Genomic DNA, 22637 nt, shown 5'->3' on the forward strand with positions numbered 1-22637 from the left:
GTCTCTTCTCCTTCCAGCACGAAATGGCTTTTGAAGTAGATTTGCAAGCTCCAGACTCACCTCCCTTGTGTGTCTGGTGTGAGCTCTTCAGCAAAGGCAGAGAGGAAACTGCTCATCGAATAATAAATTGCAGGCACGTGCTCCCCTGAGCATTTGTTTGGAAAGTGTCCCATATGTCTCGTGCCAAGTTTGCTGGCCGGGGAAGCTCAGTGGTATTAGCATGTTCCAGTTAATTAGGGCTGTGAGTCGTCCTTTTCATCGCCTGGAAGAGCTGAGAGGACAAACCCAGAGCACTGCCTTTATAAGGCTTTGTGCTTTCCAGCAGTCTCTGCTCAGCTTGTGCGTGCTCTGCTCATACCCTGGGGATGCAGCTCTTCCCCTTGGGGCACTCGGTGTCATACCTATCTCTCAGTGTCAGACACTGGCTTGTCAGTCAGGTTTCTGGGGAACACGGAGCCAAATGGATTCCCAGCCAAAGCCCTGGGTTTGTATCAGGAGTGGATCTGACCCTCCTGTGCTCAGACACTGCTGCCAGCCCAGCATTGCAGAGCTGAGCAGGGCATGAGTAACCTGTTCCCTGCCCACAGATGAGGTGGGTCCCCACAGGACCAGAAAAGATGGAAGTAGCAAACATGATCCTGCTGCTGCTATGGTGGTGCTGAACACTGTATCCCATCTCCTGGAAACCTGGTGCCTTTGGCAACACCAAGCCCACAGAAGACATGCCATGCTCTGAATTTTCCAGCCACTTGCATCACTTTCTCTGTCTTGGCACTTTGGAAGAGTTTAGGCTGCGGCTGCCATCAGCCCATCCAGCTCTGCCTGCTCCCATCACACAATCCAGCATTTATAGTGCTATTTGTCATCTCAGAAATGACAGACTGGGCATAAATTTCTTTGTGGGACTGTGAAGCAGGAGTAGCCAGCCTGGGAGAGCAAGATCCTGATCACAGAACACACTACCGAAATGAGATGGGCAACTTAGAAAGAAATCCCATAGGGCAAAGTGGGAAAGCAGCTGCCACTGCTGCACACTCAAGCACCAGGTCCTCTGCTCCAGGGGTGAGTTTACCAGAGTGAAGGATTTTTATCACTTTTTTTATGTACAGAGGACTGAGATACATCAAACGATTTGCCCAAAGGCAGACAGGGAGCTTGTGATAGATGGGGAAACACATTCCAACCCAAAAACTCATTCATGTTTCCATTTTACCCAGACAACTGCTGGTTTACAACATATCGTATTTTTGCAATCCTGGCTCTGGAGAGCTTATCTGACTGCAATTATCCTCTTCTGCAGAAGCTGTTTTCTACCTGGCTCAGTACACAAACAACAAGCAACAAGCCTCTAATAAATTAACAAAGCTTTGAGTGCAGTGACTTGCAGAAATGGCAGCTAAATACAGGGGCCAGTTCTGGGCTCAGCAGTGCTGACGTCTGCCTGGAGAAACTGCCTGGAATCCTTCTGCCCTTATGTGATGGTGGTCAAGGGAATTTTGTGTGTCAGAGTGAGATCCAGGGGTGGGAAGGAGATGGAAGGAGCAAAGCCTCCTAGGCATTAATCAACTTAATCAAATGAGCCTGTGGGTTTGCCCCTAGTGGGGCAGGAGCTGAAGTGTGGTGATGTGTTCAGCAGGACAAATCCCATTAATATTTTTCTGTATGATCATCTCCTTCCTAACTCACTGACCCTCATCCTACAGACACACTCAACATCCCTGACTTCTGCCTGCCTTGAAGGAGAGCAGAGCTGTGGCAGTCCCAGGCCAACCCACACAATTTCTCTCTCCTTCTCCTTCTCCAGTGCATCTCACTGTGGTGTCAGATTGCTCAGATATTTTAGCCAAACCTTGTCCCTGATGGTGTCTCTGCTCCTTCACTAATTCCAGGAACATTCACATGGGCACAAAAAGCTGTTATGAAATGAGAACCTGCTTTTAAATTCAGAGAGGGTACAGACAGCTTTCTATCCGCCCTCCCATCCCTGAGTCTCTTTGTGGCTAATTTAGTTCCCAAATGCATCAGACTCCCAAATCCACTGCACCCGTGAACTCTGGGGCTCAAATGGAAAAGGGGCTTTTGTGTTACCACAACTTGCTGATACTTTGGAGGCTGCTCAGGAAAACACAGGCTTGACACCTCAGGAAGGAGCAGTGGAAATATTTTGGTTACATGCAGGTGGAATTAAACAGATGTTTAAAAAAATGAAAAGCTGCTTTTGAAGTATGTCACTGTTGCTGCTCCAAATGAAGCAGGATGAACTGGAGCATCTGGAAGCCTTGGTAACAGTTTTCTTAGAGATTCCTCCCAGGGAGTGAACAGATAATCCACCTTCCTTTTCTGACAGAAGTTAAGCTACAGCAGATGGCTTACAGCTGTAAGATGGTCAGACTGAGGACCTGCCTGCTCACTGAGGCAGAGCAGATTACAGGCCAAAAGACAGCCCTCTCCTCTGCCCCATTTCTCAGCCTTTTGACATCATTTTTGCTCCCTGGAGCACAAAATTCATTGTTGTGTTCTCAGAAGCACGGGTGAGCAGACTCACTTTTGCCTAATCAAAGCCCAACCACTGGGAAAGGCTTTTGAGCTGCAAAGATCCTTTGAATGATCCCATTATGTTTGGAAGGACATGAGGCTCCTGGGACACCCTGCAGGTGTTTTTGTGAAAATTATGCAAAAATACCCCATGCTTGAGGCTACTACAGTGCATGCAGTGGGCCCTGGCATCTCTGCTCGGGGCTGCACAGCCTTCTACACCCCAGGAAATTGTAAGGCACCACCTTTGTATACCCCCATCCTCCTCCTTCAGGGTGTTGCTGGTTCAGGCTTGGAAGACCCTCAGGTGCTTTGGGATCTGTAAGCTGTGTGTGGATGTTGTTTTGCACCTTGACATTCAGGCTGCTCCTCTTGACCCACCAGGAGTGTGAGGGCTCTGGCACTGCAGCCCCCGGGTGTCCCTTCCCTGTGGAGAAGCCAAGGACTAGGCAGCACCAGGGCTACGCTGCATTCACTGCTGGCTGTAATTGTGCTGTGGCTGGGTGAAATTAGGCAGGCTGGCAGGCAGCCCATGTCTGTGGTGCTGTGAGAAGAGCCTGGCTCCTGGGGACAGGGCTGGGGAGTGCTGAGGGACTGGGGACCAAACTCCGGATTGGTGGCTGCTAGTTGGGGTGGCAGCCCAGGTGTGCTGAGAGCTCAACTGCACCTTTGTGCACTGCTGTGTCGGGTTGAAGAGCTGAGCTGATGTTTTGGAGTACAGCAGGTTTTGGTGCTCCACTGGACCCCTTAGACCGTGGGAGAGGACATCTAGGAGACTTGCACTGACTAATCCATGATTTAAGAGTTTGCATTTGCTGTCATCCAGAAAACATCACATGCCAAAAATGACTGGAATTCACCCCATGAAGTCCTGATGAAGGTTCACAGCTTCAGGCTGCAAAAATTTCTCTGCTGTCAATCACTGCCTTCTCCCCAGGCATCTTATTTCAGCTCTGGGAAGAGAAGAGTGGGGAGAAGTAGCAAAGGAATCTAGGGAACAGGTGAGAAAAATCTTACGCAGAAGAGAAAAGAGAAAAAAAATAATCTTGAGCAGAAATCAGCCATCCACTGCTGAGGACCTTGGAGATGAGGAGTATGTATCCACCAGGAACAGGGGGAACAGCATGCACCACTCACTTCACATTAGCTGCTCTTTGCCTCTCTCTGCAGACCACTTGAGACAGCAAAGGCTCCTTCCAAGCTGCTTTGTCTTGTCCTGCTTCCCTCCACTCCCAGCTTTCCCAAGCAGCTAAATCAACAGCCTTAGGGCAAATGAAGGGGGAGAAGACAAAACTCCCACAAAAATTCAGTTAGCACAGCTGGTAGATTTCATGCCGAGTCCTTTCCTTTCTGAAGGGGAGACAGGCAGAGGAGGTGGAAGGATGGGACTCATGAGGACTCTTGTCCAAGTCTTAGGTTCAAGTGTCACTTTCTGTGTGATCTCAGGAATGTTCTCATTCCTCTTTTTCTACTGAGCCATTGAAGTGTTTTCTTTTTCCTGGTGCATTGTGAGTTTTTGGCACAAAGCAGGGGTTGAAAAGACTCCCTGTTTCCATCATCACAAAGAAAATGACATCAAAGTTCACTGTGAGGGTAAAGAGCAAGATTTCTCTGATAGAATTCTCGCTGTAGGTACCCAAAGCTGAGGAGAGATGTCCTTCTCCCCAACCTGTGGGAGTATCTCCCAGCCCACGTGAGCTGCAAACTCACATATTGCCTGAGGTGGAAATCCTATGCTAAGAACATATGACTTCTCCTTCAGGGCAAAATCTTTGAACAGGTTGGGACCTGTGCTTATCCGCTTCCCTATATTGACTTTAGACTGCTTTTCTGGGCTCCAGCAAGCTTGGATTTTGCAGATTTGGACATAAGAATGCTGTTTCTTTGTCACTCCATCTTTCTTGATTCAGGTGTTTGGACAGTGCTGAGCGTCCTAAAATTGAAAGTCACTCAGTTTCCATGTCCACAATGAATCTGGCTCTGGAGCAGACTGAGCCACTGCTAAGTGGCTAAAACTTTTCAGAATTGCTTTTATTTGCATCTCAGGATTACCTGAAGTCCTGTCCCACAGCCACAGACTGCTCTGTGCTCTGTGCAAGCACTGAGGCAGAGGAGGTTGCAGGGAGGTCTGTGAAAGCTCTGCAGGACCTGCAGACCTCTTGCTGCAGGGGAGATCCCTCTCTGGACATGAACGTGCCAGTCCCAATGAGTTTAAAGCCTGAGGAGATGGGCAGCTGTGGAGTGAGGGCAGATAACACTTGCCCAGGTCCGTGGCATGGATGAGGAGCCTGCAGAGCTCCAGCTCCTACCACTTCTGCCTGGAGACGAAACTGAATGTGGTGGAAAAGCTTCTCTCTGCTCGATGCAAGAAGCCCCTCAGTGGCTGAACACTGTATAAACAGCAGCAGCAGGCTCCCTCCCCCTTTCCATTGCTGTTTGTTAAACACACGCTCTCTGCCTTTCTCTCATTCAGGAGCGAACACAGCATCCAGCTTCGTGAGACAGGGCTGTCAGAGACCCTGTGAGAGGGGCTCTCCGGGTGTCCAGGGAGGGGTCCCAAAGCTACTTCTGGTGATGAAGGATTCTACAGCAGCTCAAATCATCACCTGACTTCCTCTCTTCTCTGAAGACAGTTGCAGAAAAGTGCTTTTCACCCCTTTGCCACAGGTTGACTTCCAGAGAGTGGAGAGGACCAAGCGCTCTGTCCTGGCCAACGATGAGACAGTAACTGGAGCAGCTCGGTTCCTGGAGGAGGAGGACACTCTGGCCTTTGCAGGTGGGTCAGGGAGGGCTCATTTGAGCAGCAGGGCTGAGATGGGGCCAGGTCTTGTCCATGCCACATGTTTCAGGCAAAAGAGATCCAAGCATCTTTGGGAAACTGGTTTGGGGACTGACAGCCCTGAGAGCTGGAATAGAGAAAGCAAACAAGAAATACTGGCAGGAGAGTTTCAAAAGGTCCCTGAGTAGAAGCAGGGTGTGTGGGAAGCAGGATGCTGAGTGAGAGCAGTCAGGAGAGCAGGTTGCTCCAGAGGGCTGGAGATCCTGGGCACGTACAGTTCCAGAGGTGCAGGTGTGGGGCTGAGTTGCGCAGCTGTCTGAGAAATCCCAATCTCTCCTGCAATCTGCCTCCTCGTGGCTTGGTACAAACCTCCGTCAGCTCCTCTGTGCTGGGACTGCACACACTGCTGGCACTCGGCTCTCTGCCACAGATCAGTGTCCTCAGAGAGGGAAAAGCAAAGGGGGATAGGAGATGCAGGAGGAAAATCGGCACTTGCTTTCTCTCTGCACCCATTGCATGTTAGTCTTTGAACAGAGAAATCTTACAGTCCTGCTGCAGCTGCATTTCATGTGCAGAGTTTCTGGTCTGTCCCAAAGCAGGATACTGGGTTTTTGCCCTGGTTGTTCTGTAAGTGGGTTGTTATTTCCCTTTGCTCCCTTGTCTCACATAACCCATACTCCCTAAATTTCAGGAGGTAACAGATTCCCCAGGCTAGCCAGGATCCATCCACCATGCTGTCTTTTCCTTTCTGCAGTGCCAGCAACTGGTGTGTCTCCATCGCAGTGTCACCCACTGAGCCCTGTGTCCCAACCAGCCTTGCTCTGCTTCCATGGCACATCCCACAGGGCAGAGGGCTCTGCACTGCTCCCCATTGCTTCTTGTAGGATAAATTCCCATGACAAATTATGTATCACTGCCAAACAGATGTCTTCTCCCTACCTCCTTTTTCATCTTGTCCTGAGCTGAGTGACTATGGCATCCTCATTGTCTCATCTCCTTCAGAGCCTTCCATGGCTCCAGCCTAGGCAGGAACACAAAAATATTTAGTGTGAGGAACTACAAGAAATCCTTAGTATCTTCTCCTCCCTGCACTTTGTCACCCAATGCCAGTTCTATGCTGGGGACCCCCAGGAGCAGTTCTGGGTGGCAATGAGTATCTGATGCCATGAAGTTTCTGCACCAGAGGGCCTGAGGTGGATACATAATTTACAAAGCTGCAGCAGATGACTGCAGGTCAGAGGGTCTTTCCTTTTGCCAGAGTGTCATAGGAAGGCAATCACTCCTTCACTGGAGATGGAAAGACCTGAGATAAATTGTATCTCTTCTTTGGCTTCAGGACATCATCCACAGCTGCTCTTTTTCCTGAAACCTGCCCATTACACAGAGAAGACAAAATTCATTCCCCCTCCAGCAGTCACATTTTGCTTTTTCACGCAGTTCCTGAGATATATGTTCAGGTTTAATGCTGAGACGCGGAGTCCTCTCTGGTGGTGAATGCAGGAGGCTGGAGTTAGAAAACTTGGGCTCTGTTCCAAGCCCTGCCATGGATGTGCTGTGTGGTCTCTGGCAGGCTGGTTAACCTCCATATTTCCCTTTATTGTGTTCTCCTCCCTCATGTGCTGTGCTGTGAGGTGCAGGGGCACTGAACACTCCTGCCTCTTGAGTGCTGGAGGGCAACATGGAGGTAAGAAGGTGGCTTGTCCCAGGGTGACCACTGAGCTCTGGTGATGAGGGATGGTCTCAGACTTCCTTGTCACAGACATCTGTCTGGATATGGGTCTGGGGATGAGATGAGTCAGTGCTCCTGACTGAGCTACTGGAGATTAAGGGATTTGGTGGAGTGGAGCTGCTTTGGAGGAAGGACAAGCATGGAATAAATCAGTGAGCCAAGCCATAGAAGTATCCATCAGCCTCAGCCCTCACACTCCAGCACTGCTGTAGAAAGAGTTTGTCGTTAACCAAAGAGCAGAGACTGGCCCAAGTCCTTCCACTCCCTCCTTTTGAATCCATGGACTCCAGTCTCGCTGCTTGGACAGAAAGAGACATTTTAATTAACAAGATCTGTTTTCTCCAGCCCTCTGCCCACCCCTCCAGCCCTGCTCTCTGAACTCTTCCAGGCTTTGCAGATGCTCTTCCAGGTCTGGCTGCGCCTCTTCCAGTCTGGCTGAGTGCCTGGGGCTGCAGCAGGGACATGGGGGGAGCTGGAGCATCCCCAGGAAGCAGAGGTGGATGAGTCCCAGGGCACCTGTTCTAGGCTTTCTGTAGGAATGGATTTTGGAACTGTCACTTTGGTCACTGTCCCAATCATTGACAGCAGTGCGCTGAGTGAAGGGCTCCTCTATGCTTCCCCACTTCCCAAAGGCTGAAGCCTGCTGGCACAGAGAACAGTTCTCTGCCTCATTGGGAGCCATCCCTGGATCCCAGCCCTCCTTAGGCTGAACATCAGCTGCAGGAGAGGGTGAGGGTTAGGGTTACCTTCATACAGGCAGCACCAGGTTTCTGCATCCCTTCGTGACAACTCAGCACAGAGGAAAGGACCTGGATAGTATTTCTGCCTCCTCCTGGTCTATCCTGCTGCTTTCTTGTCCCAAAAGCAGTTGGCTCTCAGCTCCAAGGACTTTTTCATCTAGTCTGGCAGGCCTGTCAGGCACAGGGCCTGACAGCAGCCTACACATATGGCAGCACTTCCATTACTTGCTGGAACAGATCTCAGTCCACTCCTAGCAGCATCCCAGCGACCTCCAGGCAGCCCCTGGAGTGGGAACATTTATTATAACCATTTTGTCTCTTAATTAAAATGCCTTAATTGATTTGTAATAGTTCCCCTTAGGAGAAAAAAAACAAAACAAACCAAATCAAATAGTAATGCCATTAAGGCCATTTTGTTAGGAAGCAAAACAGCTCCAGTAATCGTGATGTTCCTGGCTCCTCTCAGATGGTGGGTTGCTGCCAGTCTCCAGCAAGAGGAAATAGGCTGAGATATGAGCATGGGAACTGGCAGCCAGTTGGTGGATGAGATGGAGAAAAAGAGCAGGGAGTGTCCACTGGTGTGGTGCCAGGACTTGGGTACTGAAGATAAATGGAATGGGCAAGACACAGAAAAGGCCATAACAAGTGATAAAGTAATGCTGGATAATCCGGAAGGTATAAATCCCAGATGGATGGCAAGAAGGGAAAGTACAGCCACTGAAAGTGTCCCCAGCACTTGCTCTGTTTCCTTGGGTGACCTTGCTCTCCTCAGACTGGGATTTGCTCAGGGCCAGCTGCAGCACAGGTGTCTGCCAGGGGGTCAGGCTCTGCCAAAAAACCTTCCTGGGGCCCTGCCTGTTTCCCTGCTCTGCTTTCCACTGCACGCCCTGTATGGCATGGCTCTGAGCTCCTCTCTCCCATTTTAGAAGCTGGAACCTCCCCTTGGTCTCTCCAAGGCTGGGGCAGTGGTGTTATGGAGGTCTGAGATCACCCTTAAACAAACCCTGACCCCAGCAGATCCACCCTTTTTTCCTCTGCTTCCTACACTCCTAGCAGAAGCTACATGATGTTCACTATTTCACAGTGTCTGAGGCCAACAGCCTCATTTACAGGAACCACTGGCATAAATCAGTCTGCAGAGTGAGATGTTAGGCAGGCAATTGGACACGGAGAGGGAAGGAGAAAGGGTACCAGCAGGGGTGGTTTAACTGCATGCAGCTCTTCTGCTGGGCCTCTGCAGGGTCCTGGCTTTGCAGCCAGCTGGGCAGATTCCTGGGAGCAGCTCCTGAGGGGGAATCCCAACCCTTGCTCTGAGGAGGGATGACAAGACAAGCAGCCATTTTAGTTTGGTTGCAATGTAATTGCAAAACATTCATCCTTCCCAAGGACAGGCTGTCCTTAAACCTTTGACTTGTAGGGCATGGGTTTTGGAGGAAGCCCACCAGTCAGCAGTGCTCACATCTTTCCTGGGACAAACGCAGTCCTTTCCTCAAGGAGCCTGAGAAGGTACCCACCAATCTGCCTCTAATTCCCACTTCATTTCTTTGCATCCCTGCCTTAATGGAAGGGCATTTCCCCTGACTCTCTGCTGGTCAGAGAAAACAAAATGCTTTGCAGACCTCCCTGCTTGGGCAGAGTGATGACTTTTACCCATTTTTGTTCAAGTCTGCAGTGGGAGTGGAGCCCCACTCACAGTGCTGGGGAGAGGGGATATGTGAGGGGCCATGTCCACCCCTCTCCACACACCCCACAGCAATTCTGAGCCATGAAGGCTGAGGAGGAGCCAATAACAGAGCTGGCTTTTCTCCTGCCGTGTTTGGATTCAATGAACACCCTGCTGTGACAACACTCTTCTGTTCCAAGCCAGCCGGGGGTTCCAGGCTGCGTCAGCTCTGCTCCTCGGGCTCCCTGCTCCCAAAGCCATCTCACTCAGGCTTTTGAGCACCACGTGGCAGGAGGCTGATGGACACCAGGGCTCTGGCTCTCGGCCTCTCTGTACCTGGATGCTCAGCAGCAGCTCCGTGGGAGGCTTGTTCACAGCTTCAGTGGTTCGTGCCCTGCACATGCATGTCCCTGCAGGAGCTCCCTCCTCTGCAAAGCCAGTGGATGCCTGGGTGTCACCAACACTGAGAGGACAGAGAGGTTCTTTTAGAGATCCTTGGCAGAATGAAGATGGCGTTAAATCATGGTGACAGTTAAAGCTTTGTTTCTTTATCAGGGTATTATGATTAGTGTAGAACAGAATTTATGATTGAAACAGCACAGGATTTCTACGAGCAGAATCAACATAATCTACAAGTAGCAAAATACAGAATTTATAAATAATGTATGATTTCTAATCACCTAAGTAATACAGAATTTATAATACAATTCATTATTTATAATCCCCTGGTCTCTTTTCAGATTGGGCCAAATCCTAACACATGGTTTGTTGTATCATTGTAACAATCATAATCTAGACTCAAAAATCCTGTAAAAGATTATGAATCACTCATTGAATCCTTAGAGGAAGCAGAAGATGGTGAAGTTGTCCCTGGCCATGGGGTTCATGGGTCTCCCTGTCCAGTAGTTCCTTGCTTACAACTTGTAACTGTGCTCTGTGTGCTGTCACACTTCCCTATTCTGTGATGGGGACACAAACAACACCTGCCTGGCTGGTGCCTGTGACCTTCAGAGCCAGTAAGGAAGACAACAGTTGCCTGATGCCTGGGAACCCTGAGACTGGCAGGGGGGGGAAAAAGAAAACTGGTTTGTCTAGTTGGCTCACAGGACCTTGAGGGCCTGATAATGAGGGCCAGGGAATGAATATGTGACACGTCTGATCACAGAGAGTGGCTCATATAATGGCATTAGTTGTCCTACCCACATTACTGGGAGGGAGATCAGGCAATACTGGGTGGATTGGGTGGTTGCATCACCAGCAGGAGCAGTGGTTATGCAGAGGCAGGGGGACAGACATTTTCACCGGGAGAGGTGAGAAATAAAAATCTGAGAAAAGCCTGGTGCACAATCTGGAAATAAATAAATTGTTATGGGGAGGTGGAGAAGAACACCTTGACTTTGAAAGTGCCTTGTTTCTCTCCCTTACTAGTTCTTAAGGTGTTAGGGCATTTTTGTAGGCAAGTAATCCTCATCAAAGATGAGTGTCACCTGTGCTCTCACTTCTGCTGTGTCTCTGTTTCAGACTTCCTTCTCCTCCTTATGGAAAGTCTCAGGCCAGGCATGGGACCATTGGAGGGAGCCAACAGCACATTCACTGTGGAGAAGACATCATTAGATGAGAAGCTGCCACATGGCTGGCATGCCAAGGACTTTGTCACTCCAACCCAGGGTCTCTCCGGGTCCCGCAGTGTTATGATGGACAGCACCAAGATCCTGGGGGTCCAGGTCATCCTGATTGCTGCCTACTCCCTCATCATTCTGCTGGGCTTCATTGGGAACTCGCTGGTCATCTACATCATAGTGAAGTACAAGACCATGAGGACTGTCACCAATTTCTTCATAGCTAACCTGGCCCTGGCAGACCTGATGGTGGACACGCTCTGTCTGCCTTTCACCCTAGTGTACACCCTGCTGGACGAGTGGAAGTTTGGAGCTGTCCTTTGTCACCTGGTTCCTTATGCTCAAGCTCTGAGTGTCCATGTGTCCACTCTCACCCTGACTGCGATTGCCCTGGATAGGTACCGGTGTATCGTTTTCCACCTGGACAGCAGGATTTCCAAGAGGCTCAGCTTCACCATCATAGCTGTCATGTGGCTGGCAGCAGCTGTCCTAGCAGGGCCTCTGGCCATCTTCAGGGAGTACCGATATGAGGAAATCCCATCCATTAACCTCAAAATGGCTGTTTGCTCAGAAAAATGGCCCTCTGGCAACAACAGAGATGCCACCATCTACAGTCTGTCCATGCTCCTCCTGCAGTATGTTCTTCCTCTTGCAATTATTTGTTATGCCTACACCAGGATCTGGTTCAAGCTGAAAAACCATGTCAGTCCCACTTCTAGGAATGAAAACCAGTGCCGGAGGAGGAAGACAACCAAAATGCTAGTGATGGTAGTTGTGGTATTCGCAGTCTGTTGGCTCCCCTTCCACATATTCCAGCTTGCCATTGATCTTGATCTGGTTCTTATCTTCCATGAGTACAAACTGCTGTACACTGTCTTCCATGTTGGGGCCATGTGCTCTACATTTGTCAACCCCCTGCTCTATGGATGGATGAACAAGAACTACAGGAATGGCTTCCTTATGTTCTTCCGTTGCCAGAACAAGCCGGAAAGCATCCACACTGAAGGCTCAGTTAGAGGGAGGTCGTACATCTTCAGGGCCAACACTCTAAATGGGAGCATCAAACAGACTCCTGGCAATGGAGCACTGCCCACAGAGGTTTAGGGATGGGACATCCACCTTAGGGACTGAGGCTGACTAAGCCCAGAGACATTCTCGGGTGAATGCCTTTTTTCTGACAGAACATTGTTCTGCCAATTATAGCTACAGCAGCCATGTAGAAATACCCCCTGTATCTCTCAAAACAATAAATCTGGTGTATTTTTGTCTGAGCAAAGAAATGAATTTTTCCTTTTGCTGCGTTCAAGTTATGCATGGAGACACGTGAAAAAATAACACACAGAGAAGGCTTTCATTTAGCCGGAAAAATACGCCCTTCTTGCTATTTCCATTTGCCAAAGTGGGTTGCTCAACCTTTTACCCCCGACACATTACACATTACAAATGTAGAACTGCTATTGTGTGTGATTGTTCATCTGTACGTCTCCTACCCAAAAGCCTTAATGATCCATCTTTAGCTACTGCCTCCAAGGGGAGGGAGACCTGCACTCTGTTCTGCAAATGCCAGCTGGTATGTGCCACCACTCCTCTGACCTGGGGAGGGGGTGGGCTGGCACAGGTTGAAGCTGGGCAATCCATGATCTCTTGCCCAGTTTTTGTGTAATTCTGGATTTGCAATCCCACGGGATGTGCTCAAGTCCTCAGAAAGCCCAGGAGGTGGCAGTGGCACTACTTACCACTGTCTCCTTTACAAGTGCAGAAGCAGGGCTTTGGGAATGCCTCATTAGCCAGTACTTGTGTGCCAGCACCCTGGAATTAGCAGGGAGGAGAGCAGGTAGAGAAGCAGCCAGGAAAGGAAGGAGCTGGGGCAGCTGATCAAGAGGACTGAAACCAAACCTAATGGACTGGCAAAGGCAAGCTGCTAAAGACCCTAAGATGTGGCTCCTGCCATGCAATGACTTGACAGATGCCAACAGGACCAGAGAGGCAAAACTGCCAATGAAGCAATTTTCCAAGGCACTCAGGGTGTTTAAAGCTTTCCTCTTGCTGAGTCTGGAGGTAGTATGGGTCTGTACATGGTTGCTTCAGTTCAGAAGACAAATGTAACCTGCTTGCATGGTTGTCACAGATGTGGTGTCCTCTGGCAGAAGACACAGAGACAAAGGAAGATATATTCTTTCAAACCAAACTGTATGTTCTCCTCCTGAAGGCTTATGTCAGCTGGGGAGCGTATTTTTAGCTCTGCCATCAAAGGAGCCTTGATTGCTACTGTGATCTTAGCAGTCAGTCATTGGTGTCATCTCTAAAAGTCAGTGTTCATCAGATTGGAAAGTAACTCCCAGATGCAGGAAAGAGACTCAACAGACCTCCTCATTAAAAATAAAATGAAAAGAAAAACTTTGACTTGTAGGTCTTCACTGAAGCAAGGACAAGAGGTAAGAAGACCTGCAGTACTCCACACAGTGTCCTGGATCAGGCTGCTGGGCTGTCACGTCTGGGTCCTCAGGAGATCAGTTACCAAAGGGCTAATTTGAAAATCTGCCTCCTCTCTAGCCTGACCTGCCTCTTGAACAAGCTGGCCCTTGTTCTCCAGCTCGGCTTCCAACTGCCACAATAGATTTTAAGCTCTTTGTTTATTTCTGCTCTCTGATCCTCTGCTCCATTTTCCTAAATAGGTACCAGAAAGTTGTTTCTGTTTTTTTCCCAAGAGACATCACTGCCAGGCAGGGGCTGCAGACCACACTGGAAGCAAAGGCACACTGATTTCCAGTAACCTCCTCAGCACCTGATCCTGCAGATCACAGCCTGGCTTTCTTCTCAGGGAGATTCAGCTTCTATGAGGATGCTGTTAGGAAGCCATTGGTGTTCCAGCAAATGGGTCATCAGCTTCCTGACAGGCCAAGACATGATGGGAGAACGAAGTTAACCTTCCTCGTTTGAGCGCTGTGGAGTGGCAGTGGGAGTTTACTGTTTCATCCTGATGGAAGGAGGAGAATATTCTCCTCCACAGCACTGGTAAATTCAGTCCCTACTTAATGAGCTGGTCATTTCTACAATCCATCCTCCTGAGGAAATCTCCCCACCTTTCCATCAAGCTTCAAGATACAAGGAAATGTTTATGTTTCAAAAGTAGCTCAAATGAGTGGAAAGAATTCAACTATTACCAATAAACACTTCAGAAAGTGATTTAACACTCAATAATATAAGTCAGAGTAAAATAACAAATTTAGCAGTGCAAACTTGGAAGCCAATCATGCTGCCAGGCATGATGGATGAGGAGCTAAATTGCTCTTCTAGAGGCCTTGCCAAAGGTTTTGTCCTGTGACACCACACACGGTATCTGACTGTGGAGCAAGGCAGATAATGACATTATGAATGACTGTTTAATTTTGAGCCCAGACTTTTAAACTAAATATGGATAAATAAATAAACAGATCCTAGTTCTTAAAAAATAAATACTGGCAGTGGCATTTACAGGGTAGAGGGATTTTTATGCTGGAGCAAACTGAAAAGGAGAAACTATTTACTTGAAGGATAACAGCAAAGTTCTTGTTTGCTCTGTTTAATACACTTGTGCAGCTTCACTGATAGATTTGTGCCAGTGAGCTCACTGTTTTTTCCTTGCCATTGGAAAAAATTATGACCTTCCACACCCACTGCTGGCAAGGAAACCAGCTTGTAGCTGTGTATACATGTTCCTGTGGAAAATCATGATGCCTCTGCTGAGGGAAAGGGGCCTTAGTGTCCAGTACCAAACAGAACAAGAGAAGGTGGAGTGCAAGGAAACAAAGCTTCTTACCAAAGGCTGATCAGAGCAAATAAAGACTATGTTTTGACAATTGTGTCTGCATAGAAGACAAGAATTAGTTTGTTTCCATGAAACAGAAATCTGTTGGAGATGAAGGTTCCCCAAATATTAACACTCTGCTAAAGATGCCATGATCAGCTCCATGAAACCAAACACCAGCAGCTTTTTAAGCATTTGAACTATTTAGAGCTCAGGACAGGGTATGACCCTGCTCTATGGCTCTCAAGGGCAGATCCTTTAGTAGTTACAGATAATCTTGGAGTCATCTTCCCACTGCCTGCTCCTTGCCAAAGGCACATCAGTGAGTGCCCAGCCAGCTGGGCTCCTCTCTACAGAGCTGGCCCTGGTGTGTTACTGACGTGGGACGGAACAACTCTGGTCACTGGCACAACAGCTGACAGGGATAAGACATTTCATTACAGAGCTGGAAACAGGGTGACAGAAATGAAAATGAACAAGTGTTTCATCAAAGCTTATCTGGAAGACAGTGCTGATCCTGGTGGCAAAACAAATTTCCTCTGGGGCTCTTCCTGATTCTTGCTGACATCTTTCTCAGTATGCTACTTCACTGAACTGACCTGAGGATATTTCACAGCTTCTAGGAGGAGGATGCTGAATTTCCTTAGAAACATCCTATTTCTTATGCTAGGACACTCCTTCTGGTCACATCATACAAACCTTGTATTATAAAATGTACCACTGAACAGTTCTTAATTGCCTAGAAAATTATTAACTTTGAATAGACACCACAGGTGGCAGTGCCTCTAGCTATTCCATGCAACTGTTCCTCACATGCCAGTCAAATCCAAGAACAGCTGAGATGTGGCAACTTCTTAGCTTAAAACCAGCAGCATCAATAACTGTTGTTTCCTAGAACAGGATGCTCTGAGAGCTCTTGAGAACCAGAGTCTCTTATCAAACTTCCAGCCTTGACAAAGCACATTGAATGTTGCAGAGCACAGGCTGTGCTTTGGGCATGGGAGCCTTTCTGAGCACTAGAAATTTTGCCTCCAAAACACTTAGCTTGTTCTGAAAATCCCATTTAATTTCCAAAGCATACACGTCTGTATCAATGTAATGCATGTACAGAGAGCAAAGGTTTAGGCTTTTTACTTTTCCTTGTCTTAAGGCAATATATACAGTATAAAAATCAATGCTGGGTGAGCTGGCTTCTTTGGTCAGGGCTCTCTCAGAATCAAAGACATGAACCACTCCCGCATTTGCCAGTGCTTCATCCTGCTCCTAGAAAGGCCAGATTCAGCCCTTCATGGCTCTCTGCCCTACAGTAATAGGTGCCCTCTCCCATTCCCATGGCAGCCCAAGCAAACAATGTCAAATGGCACATGTTTTATTCAACATACCCACAAATGTATCAGCAGGAACACTGCTCTGAGCTTTGGACAAAGGCTCTGTAGGGAAATTCATACTAGTCCAGGAAAGAGGCCATTCCTCTAACATATGCTAATATGCCTGAGGGGCTGGAGTGTGTTCTGTGCTGCTGAAGGAGGTCTCAGACTGTTCAGCCTTTCCCCTGATATCAGGTGTTAATCTTATCATTGTTACAGCCAACATGGTCCGAAACTAAATTAGCCTTTAGGCAGGAGCTGGGGACTTGGCGCTGTCTTTGCATGCCTTTGTCTTTCAGTTCTGTTATTGTGTGATTCCACCAGGGTTTCTCAATGTGCTGGGTTTTAAATAACGCCCCATAATCAACTACTCTGGTGGAAATCATGAATTACTGCAATAATCCGGGAAAAAACAAGGATTCTGCGTTCATATGGGTGAGCAGAATTCGGTCTCTTGCATCTGAAAAAAACTGAGCTTTGTCTTCCTTTCAGTTTTCCCTTATCTAGCTTGAGATTCTTTGAGTGCCAAAAATTATATTGCATATTACTGCCAGAACATTATCTTTGTTTTGAGCTCATTTCAGAGACGAGATTTGCTGAGGAGAGCCTGGGAGGGGACAAAGGCTAGGATTTTAAAGCTCATCCTTATCTCTACTCTCAGTGTTTTTTAAGTTAAAAGACAAATCAGAAAAAGACAAAGTCACTCACGCCCAGAGAGGTACCAATTTATCTTCAGACAACACAACCTCTATTTAATTTTCCAACCAGACACCCCATCACCCTTTGCCAAAGTGTTGTATGTACTTGGGGCTGGATAAGGTTGGGGGAGGAAAGCATTTTTTTGCTGCTAATAGTAATACCTTAGTGTCACTCATGATTTATAGCCAGCAAAGAATGCTTTTTCTGGTCTATGTTCTGCTCACTGTAATGAGTTCGGAAGGAATAGTGCAGATGCCTCATGGAGCTCACAGGAGGAAATCTTCATTAGTCCAGTCCTCTCCAGTGTGGTAGCAAGGACTGGGAACATTAGAGGAGAAATCTTCTTGTTTATAACTAGCTTATTGAAGTGCACAAGCATGGAGTTGTCACTGTGCCACTCTGCTAATGTGTCACAAACTTTCAGATGCTGCTCGTCTTCAAGATTCACAAGCAGCTCAGCCACATGGTGCTTCTTGCTGCTGTGTGAAAGGAAGAAGGAAAATAGGACACAGGACAAGAAGATATTCAGATTTACCCTTGGATGAAATTTGGAAATTAATATGGTTCTTTATGTAGCCTAGGGTAGATTATTGGCTCTATTGGGAGCAGGATCAAAGGGGAATAAACTACCATGGTGCAGGGAAGAGAAGAGCCTCTATCAAATTAGAGACAAATAAGAAATAACAGCAAACCTGGATCCATCAGGTCCAGTATTCTGTTGTAGACAGAGGCAATAAAAGATACTGTTTGGGGAGAGCCTATTTGCTTGGCCACTTTAGTGGTCCATTCCCCTCATACCTTTAGCAGCAGCCACAATTGCTCTATTAGCTATGTTGGAGCAGACATCCCTGCCTAGGGCACTCAGTGCCCATGTCTAGACTTTTTGTTTGTCATTTTGTCTCATTGCTCCCTGACTCTGACAATTCTGTCTGCTTCCTGTGGCAGCCAGTTCCAGAAGTTCCCTGCCCACAGTGTAAAAAATTACTTTCTTTTATTTGTCAAAACAAACCCCCTTTAGATTTAGCAAATGCCTGCTGGTTCCAGTACTATGGGACTTCCTGAACAGCAGCTGAACCAGACCTTACCTAGGGCCTTCTTCATTTTGCAAATCTTCATGCTGTCCTCCTTCTCCAGCTTTCTTCTCTCAAATCACATCTCCTGAGACAGTTTCTTCATTCCTCATCATCTTGTTTGTCCTTCTGTAGACTTCTTTTAGTTTCACTAATATCAAAATGAACTGAATTTTGCTCCTAATACCTGTGAAGGAGTGGGATCTATCAGCTTTGTTCTGACCTTGCTTGAGATCAACCACATGAGTGCTTTTCATTAGGTGGTGGGGAAGGACACATCTTGAAAAAAATGTCAGGCTGCCTCTCTCTGGCTGCAGCATCACTGTATTCTTAATGAAATCTCATTACACTGGTCACTGAGTCAGTTCAGTGAATCGTGAAATGCATCCCCAGTTTTGTTTTTGAAGATGAGGGATAAAAGGGCAGTCAGATCCCTTCTTCACCTTGAACTCTGTAATAGATTTATCCAGGGGCACGGCTGGAGTCTAAATGATCCTGATATTGAACAAATGTCATAGATCACAGCTTCATCTGTCCATTCCATGAAACAGAGAAACAAGGAATTATGCATTTCAGGAAAAGAGTGATGAGGTTTTGTTACTTGGCAACTGTAGCTCCCACATATTTTGGAAAAAACTGAGAACATCCTGTACCTCGGAGAAATCAACTAGCTTAGGTGAGGAGGAAGGGAGCTGGCAGCAGATCCCCAAAACTTTGAGCTGGAAAGATCTCATGGGGCTTGTGGAAGCATAAATTGCTTTATGTCTTCATGCTCCTCAGCTTGTCTCCTCAACGTGACTGTCTGCATCAGTTTCTGGGCTCTTCATGGTGAAATAATCCATTGTTCTGCCATATCTGTCTCGCAGAGGCATTTCACAGCCATCTGAATGGGCTCTAATCCACCTGCCAGCTGCAATCAGCACACAGCATGGCTGCACTCCTGCCAGCCAAGATTTGTGCACCAGAAACAAAAACCTTCAAAAGAGGAATCAGCAAGAGATCTGCATGTGAAAACTAGGGAGGAGGCAGTCAAACCTGAGGGCTTGGTGAGTGTACACGAATAGCAAACCCAGGCAATGAGGCCAGGGTAAAGTTTGACTTGCCTTCTGCGGTGGCAGTTGACTTCAGACAAGAATTCAGACATGATTGTTAAAATAACAATTTAGGGCTTCAATTGCTGGGAGCCAATCTCCAAGGCTGAGCTCAGCAGATGGCTGTGTTGCTGGACCCCAGCTAATGCATTTATGCAGTAGGTCAACATTTTTGGTCCAGTTTTGCTACTGACAAGTTTGCTGTGTGAAATCCCATTTCTCTTCCCTAGGTTGGATATAAGAACCCAGGGGTTTCAAAGCGCAGATCTCAAGTCTCCAAGACAACCCTGCAGTAACCAATTAAGTAAAGGTAAGATAACAAAACTACCATGGCAAGAACTGATTGAAACTGTCTATTGCTTCAAGGACTGCAGCAACATGAGATTGCTACAGTGGCAAAGGTGTCTTATTAGGGTCTTTGTAAGGTCTGCCGGGCACTGCAGTCTGTTGTGTGAAATTCCAATTGACTTAACGTAAAAGCAGTGAGAGTTGGGCTGTTAATACCCAGTAGTTTGTTTGGAATCCTGGTTTTTCCTAATTATGTCATTAAAAGGACATGAGCTAATCTCACTGCAACCCAAGCAGCTAGAACAGCCTGGCAGGAGCCTCCCTCTGAGACACAGCTATTAAAGCACTGCTCAGAGGTCTCCCAGACAGTGGGGAGAGCTTCTGGAATATTTTCATCATGTCCAGAGTATAAGAAAAGATTAATGGAAAAAAGTGTAAGGGAGATGGAACTTCTTTGGCTAAACCATTCCTGATCACAGGGTGTCTCACCTCTTCCAAGGCTCCTGTGATGGTGTTTTCATCTGCTCTCCACACAGTCTAGTATGAGCCCTTCCTAATCATAATCAATGGATCTCCCTTACTGCAACCTATCACTTCTTGTCTCCTGGCAGACACAGATAATAGTTCATTACCTTCTATACTGCACTTTTACCTGTTTGCAGGGTGTTATCATGCATCTCTTCCACTTCCCCCAGACTAAATCAAGCAATTTTTTTCTGTACCTCCTCGCAGGGCTCATTTGCTGTATTCCAGTTGTTCATGCTCCTATCTTCTGGACTTTCTGTGTTCAACAGCCAGAAGTCAGGGGCCAGGGGCTGGGCAGTGCACTGCCATGATGAGCAGAGAGCAGGTGACCTGCAGGAGGGAAACAAGTATCTGTTCTCATGCAATTTGTCTACAAGCAAATCCTCCACCGTCTTCAAGTACTATCAGAAGGGACAGTGTGGCCATAATGTTTGGTACAGGTGTGACTACGTGAGGCTCACAGCCCTACAGGGTGCCACAGCCACCATGCTGCCCCTGGCTGTCCCCCACAGCTCCTAAGTGTGGCTCCACCACCACATGGAGCAAGCAGAAGAAGAGGAGGCTGGTGCTCAGGGACAGAAATCTCTGTGGTTGGAGTGAAAAGCAGCAGCCGCCTGGTGCCCTCAGAGATGTGGTGTGCTGCAGCAACCAAAATGACAATCTGGAAGTGAAGCCCCATTCCTACTTGGAAGCAATTTGCAGTGGACTGGAAGATCTGGCAGGTGGGAGGTCCTGTGGTGACAGGGAGCAGCTGTGTCCCTATGTGGTGGTGGGAATGTGGCACTTGGGGGAGTACTGCCTGTACCTCCACAGGTCATGGGTGAGATATATGGGCTGCAAGTGCTTCACCCTTTCGACCAAGAACAGAGAAAGGCTCCCAAGATGATGCGCATGGCAATATTTGAGCTCGACACGGAGAAGGCCTTTGCCTTCCAGGCCAGTCAGCTGCAACATCTGTATGGAAGTGGTGGGTGAGAAACCACCAGTCTCCAAGAGGAGGTTTGGGATCCTTTCCAACTTCAACTACACGTACTGCTTGTCCTGCATCTGGCAGTGAAGGTGTGCCAAGTAATTCAAGAAACCCATCATCAAGTCCTGCCCAGAGTGTCAAGTGATATCCAAGTTTGTCATTCTCAACGTGTACTGGATAGAAAAGCAGGAGAAGAAAATGAGCTGATTAAAGCATTTAAGCAGAGAGTGGCAAAAAAGATCTGCAAGTACTTTGAAACCACTTTGATGGTTTGGAAGGGGTGTCTTTGGAAGGAAGTTTTGCAGGGAACAAAAGGGCTGAAGGAGGTAACAAGGTTCTGCAGAAATGTTAGTTTCCTTGAGCAATTGCTCTGTATACTGGAATGCACAATCAAGATCTACTCTTTTCCAAACATGGTGAGTGCCTCTACACTATGGCAGGAGACCAGGGTCTTTGTTTCACTGTCAGCCGAGCTGTTTCCATGTTCTGACTCATCCACGGCTGTTCCTACACTGGTGAAAGCAGCAGCACTTTGCAGCATTGTTCAAGCCCTCATAGGTGAAAACAATTATCAGGCAAAAGTTTCCCTACAAGTTGCACTGATCATGTGGAGTTTTTCACTTTTCACATTGTGGGTGGTTTCCTTGTGTGTGCAGCACTGGGTATGTTCTCAGCATGACCGTGGTTTTCTAGGTCAGGTGCCAGGAGGCCACAGTGATCATGTCCAAGCCTGCCTTTCCTCAGGAACCTGGTGCCTCACAAATTGTCTCTGAGTCAACCTCAGGACTATTTCTTGTGCTGCCTTCACCTTTCTGCACTCCCCAGCCCTGTGAGTGCAGCAGTCACTTCCTTCTCACTGTCCTGTGTAGCTCCTGTTCAGGCAACCTTTAAGTGATACTTCTTCCACTTTTCCTTGAAGAAGAAGCACTTACATTATATTTCCTTGTGGATAGAAAGTAAAAAGAAGAAAAGAATTCTCTTCAGCTAGTTCTTTCTTCCAGTTTTTTAAAATCCCAGATGAGTTGATCTTAGCCTGCTGAGCCTTGCTTTCCTCTTCTGTGAGACAGGACAAGTGCAGCACCCAGGGGCTTGTAAAACTTGTTATCTGTGCTGCTGCAGCAAAAAGCATTATCATTGAACACATCTTACAATAATTGTGTTGCCATCAGCCAGCTGTGGATCTAGGAGGCAGAGCTTACTTGGAAAATGCTGCTAAAAACTCAGAGAAAAACAGATTTTGATTTTGAATTCTCAGGGGTAAATATTTATTCCAGACTCTCGTAAAAGTAGTAATTTGTGAATCCAGGTGTGGGAGGGTTTTTAGTGGTGACAGTACCTGGAATTTTTCAGCAGCATCTACTGCTTGTTTTTTCCTCTTGTTGAGACTTCTCATTAAGAAGCACTAATGGTTGTGGCAGCAGCCACATGGGTGTCCTGTCAAATGAAAGAGCTGGGGCAGAAACTCCTTGTTCCCTCCAGTGCCCTCATTACTGTTTTGTCTCTTCAAGTTCCATTTCAAGTCATGGATTCCCCTTATATCCTTATGGGGCCATTCCACAGTTGAATTAGCAGCTGCTTTCTCTTTCTCAGCACATATTTCCCCTTTATCACGGTGTTCTCATCAGGTCTGGTCACACTCCCACGTATTCTGATATTTCTAGTACCCTGCACCATCTTAGGAGAAATAAATTAATAATCTTCTTGCATGCACACCTTTCCCCGTGCCTACTTAAAAACCAGTCCTCTGGCAAAAATTCTTCAGTTCTGCATTCAGA

The 22637-nt window shown here is 47.5% G+C and overlaps 1 protein-coding gene and 1 pseudogene across 1 annotated transcript; both read left to right on the top strand.

The window, feature by feature from the left end:
- The first annotated feature begins 4889 nt into the window (after positions 1–4889).
- LOC146431257 (neuropeptide Y receptor type 2-like) lies at positions 4890–12688 on the top strand. Its single transcript, XM_085073702.1, has 2 exons — positions 4890–5311; positions 10968–12688. Exon 2 carries the CDS (start codon positions 10985–10987, stop codon positions 12167–12169), a length of 1185 nt encoding a protein of 394 aa, XP_084929828.1. The 5' UTR covers positions 4890–5311; positions 10968–10984; the 3' UTR covers positions 12170–12688.
- Positions 12689–20126: 7438 nt separating this feature from the next.
- Positions 20127–21541, top strand: LOC146431258 (E3 ubiquitin-protein ligase makorin-2 pseudogene; annotated as a pseudogene).
- Positions 21542–22637: the final 1096 nt, after the last annotated feature.

The sequence above is a fragment of the Lichenostomus cassidix genome, chromosome 13 (genome assembly GCF_008360975.1).
Source record: "Lichenostomus cassidix isolate B80296 chromosome 13, HeHo_3.0, whole genome shotgun sequence".
NCBI classification, from domain to species: domain Eukaryota; kingdom Metazoa; phylum Chordata; class Aves; order Passeriformes; family Meliphagidae; genus Lichenostomus; species Lichenostomus cassidix.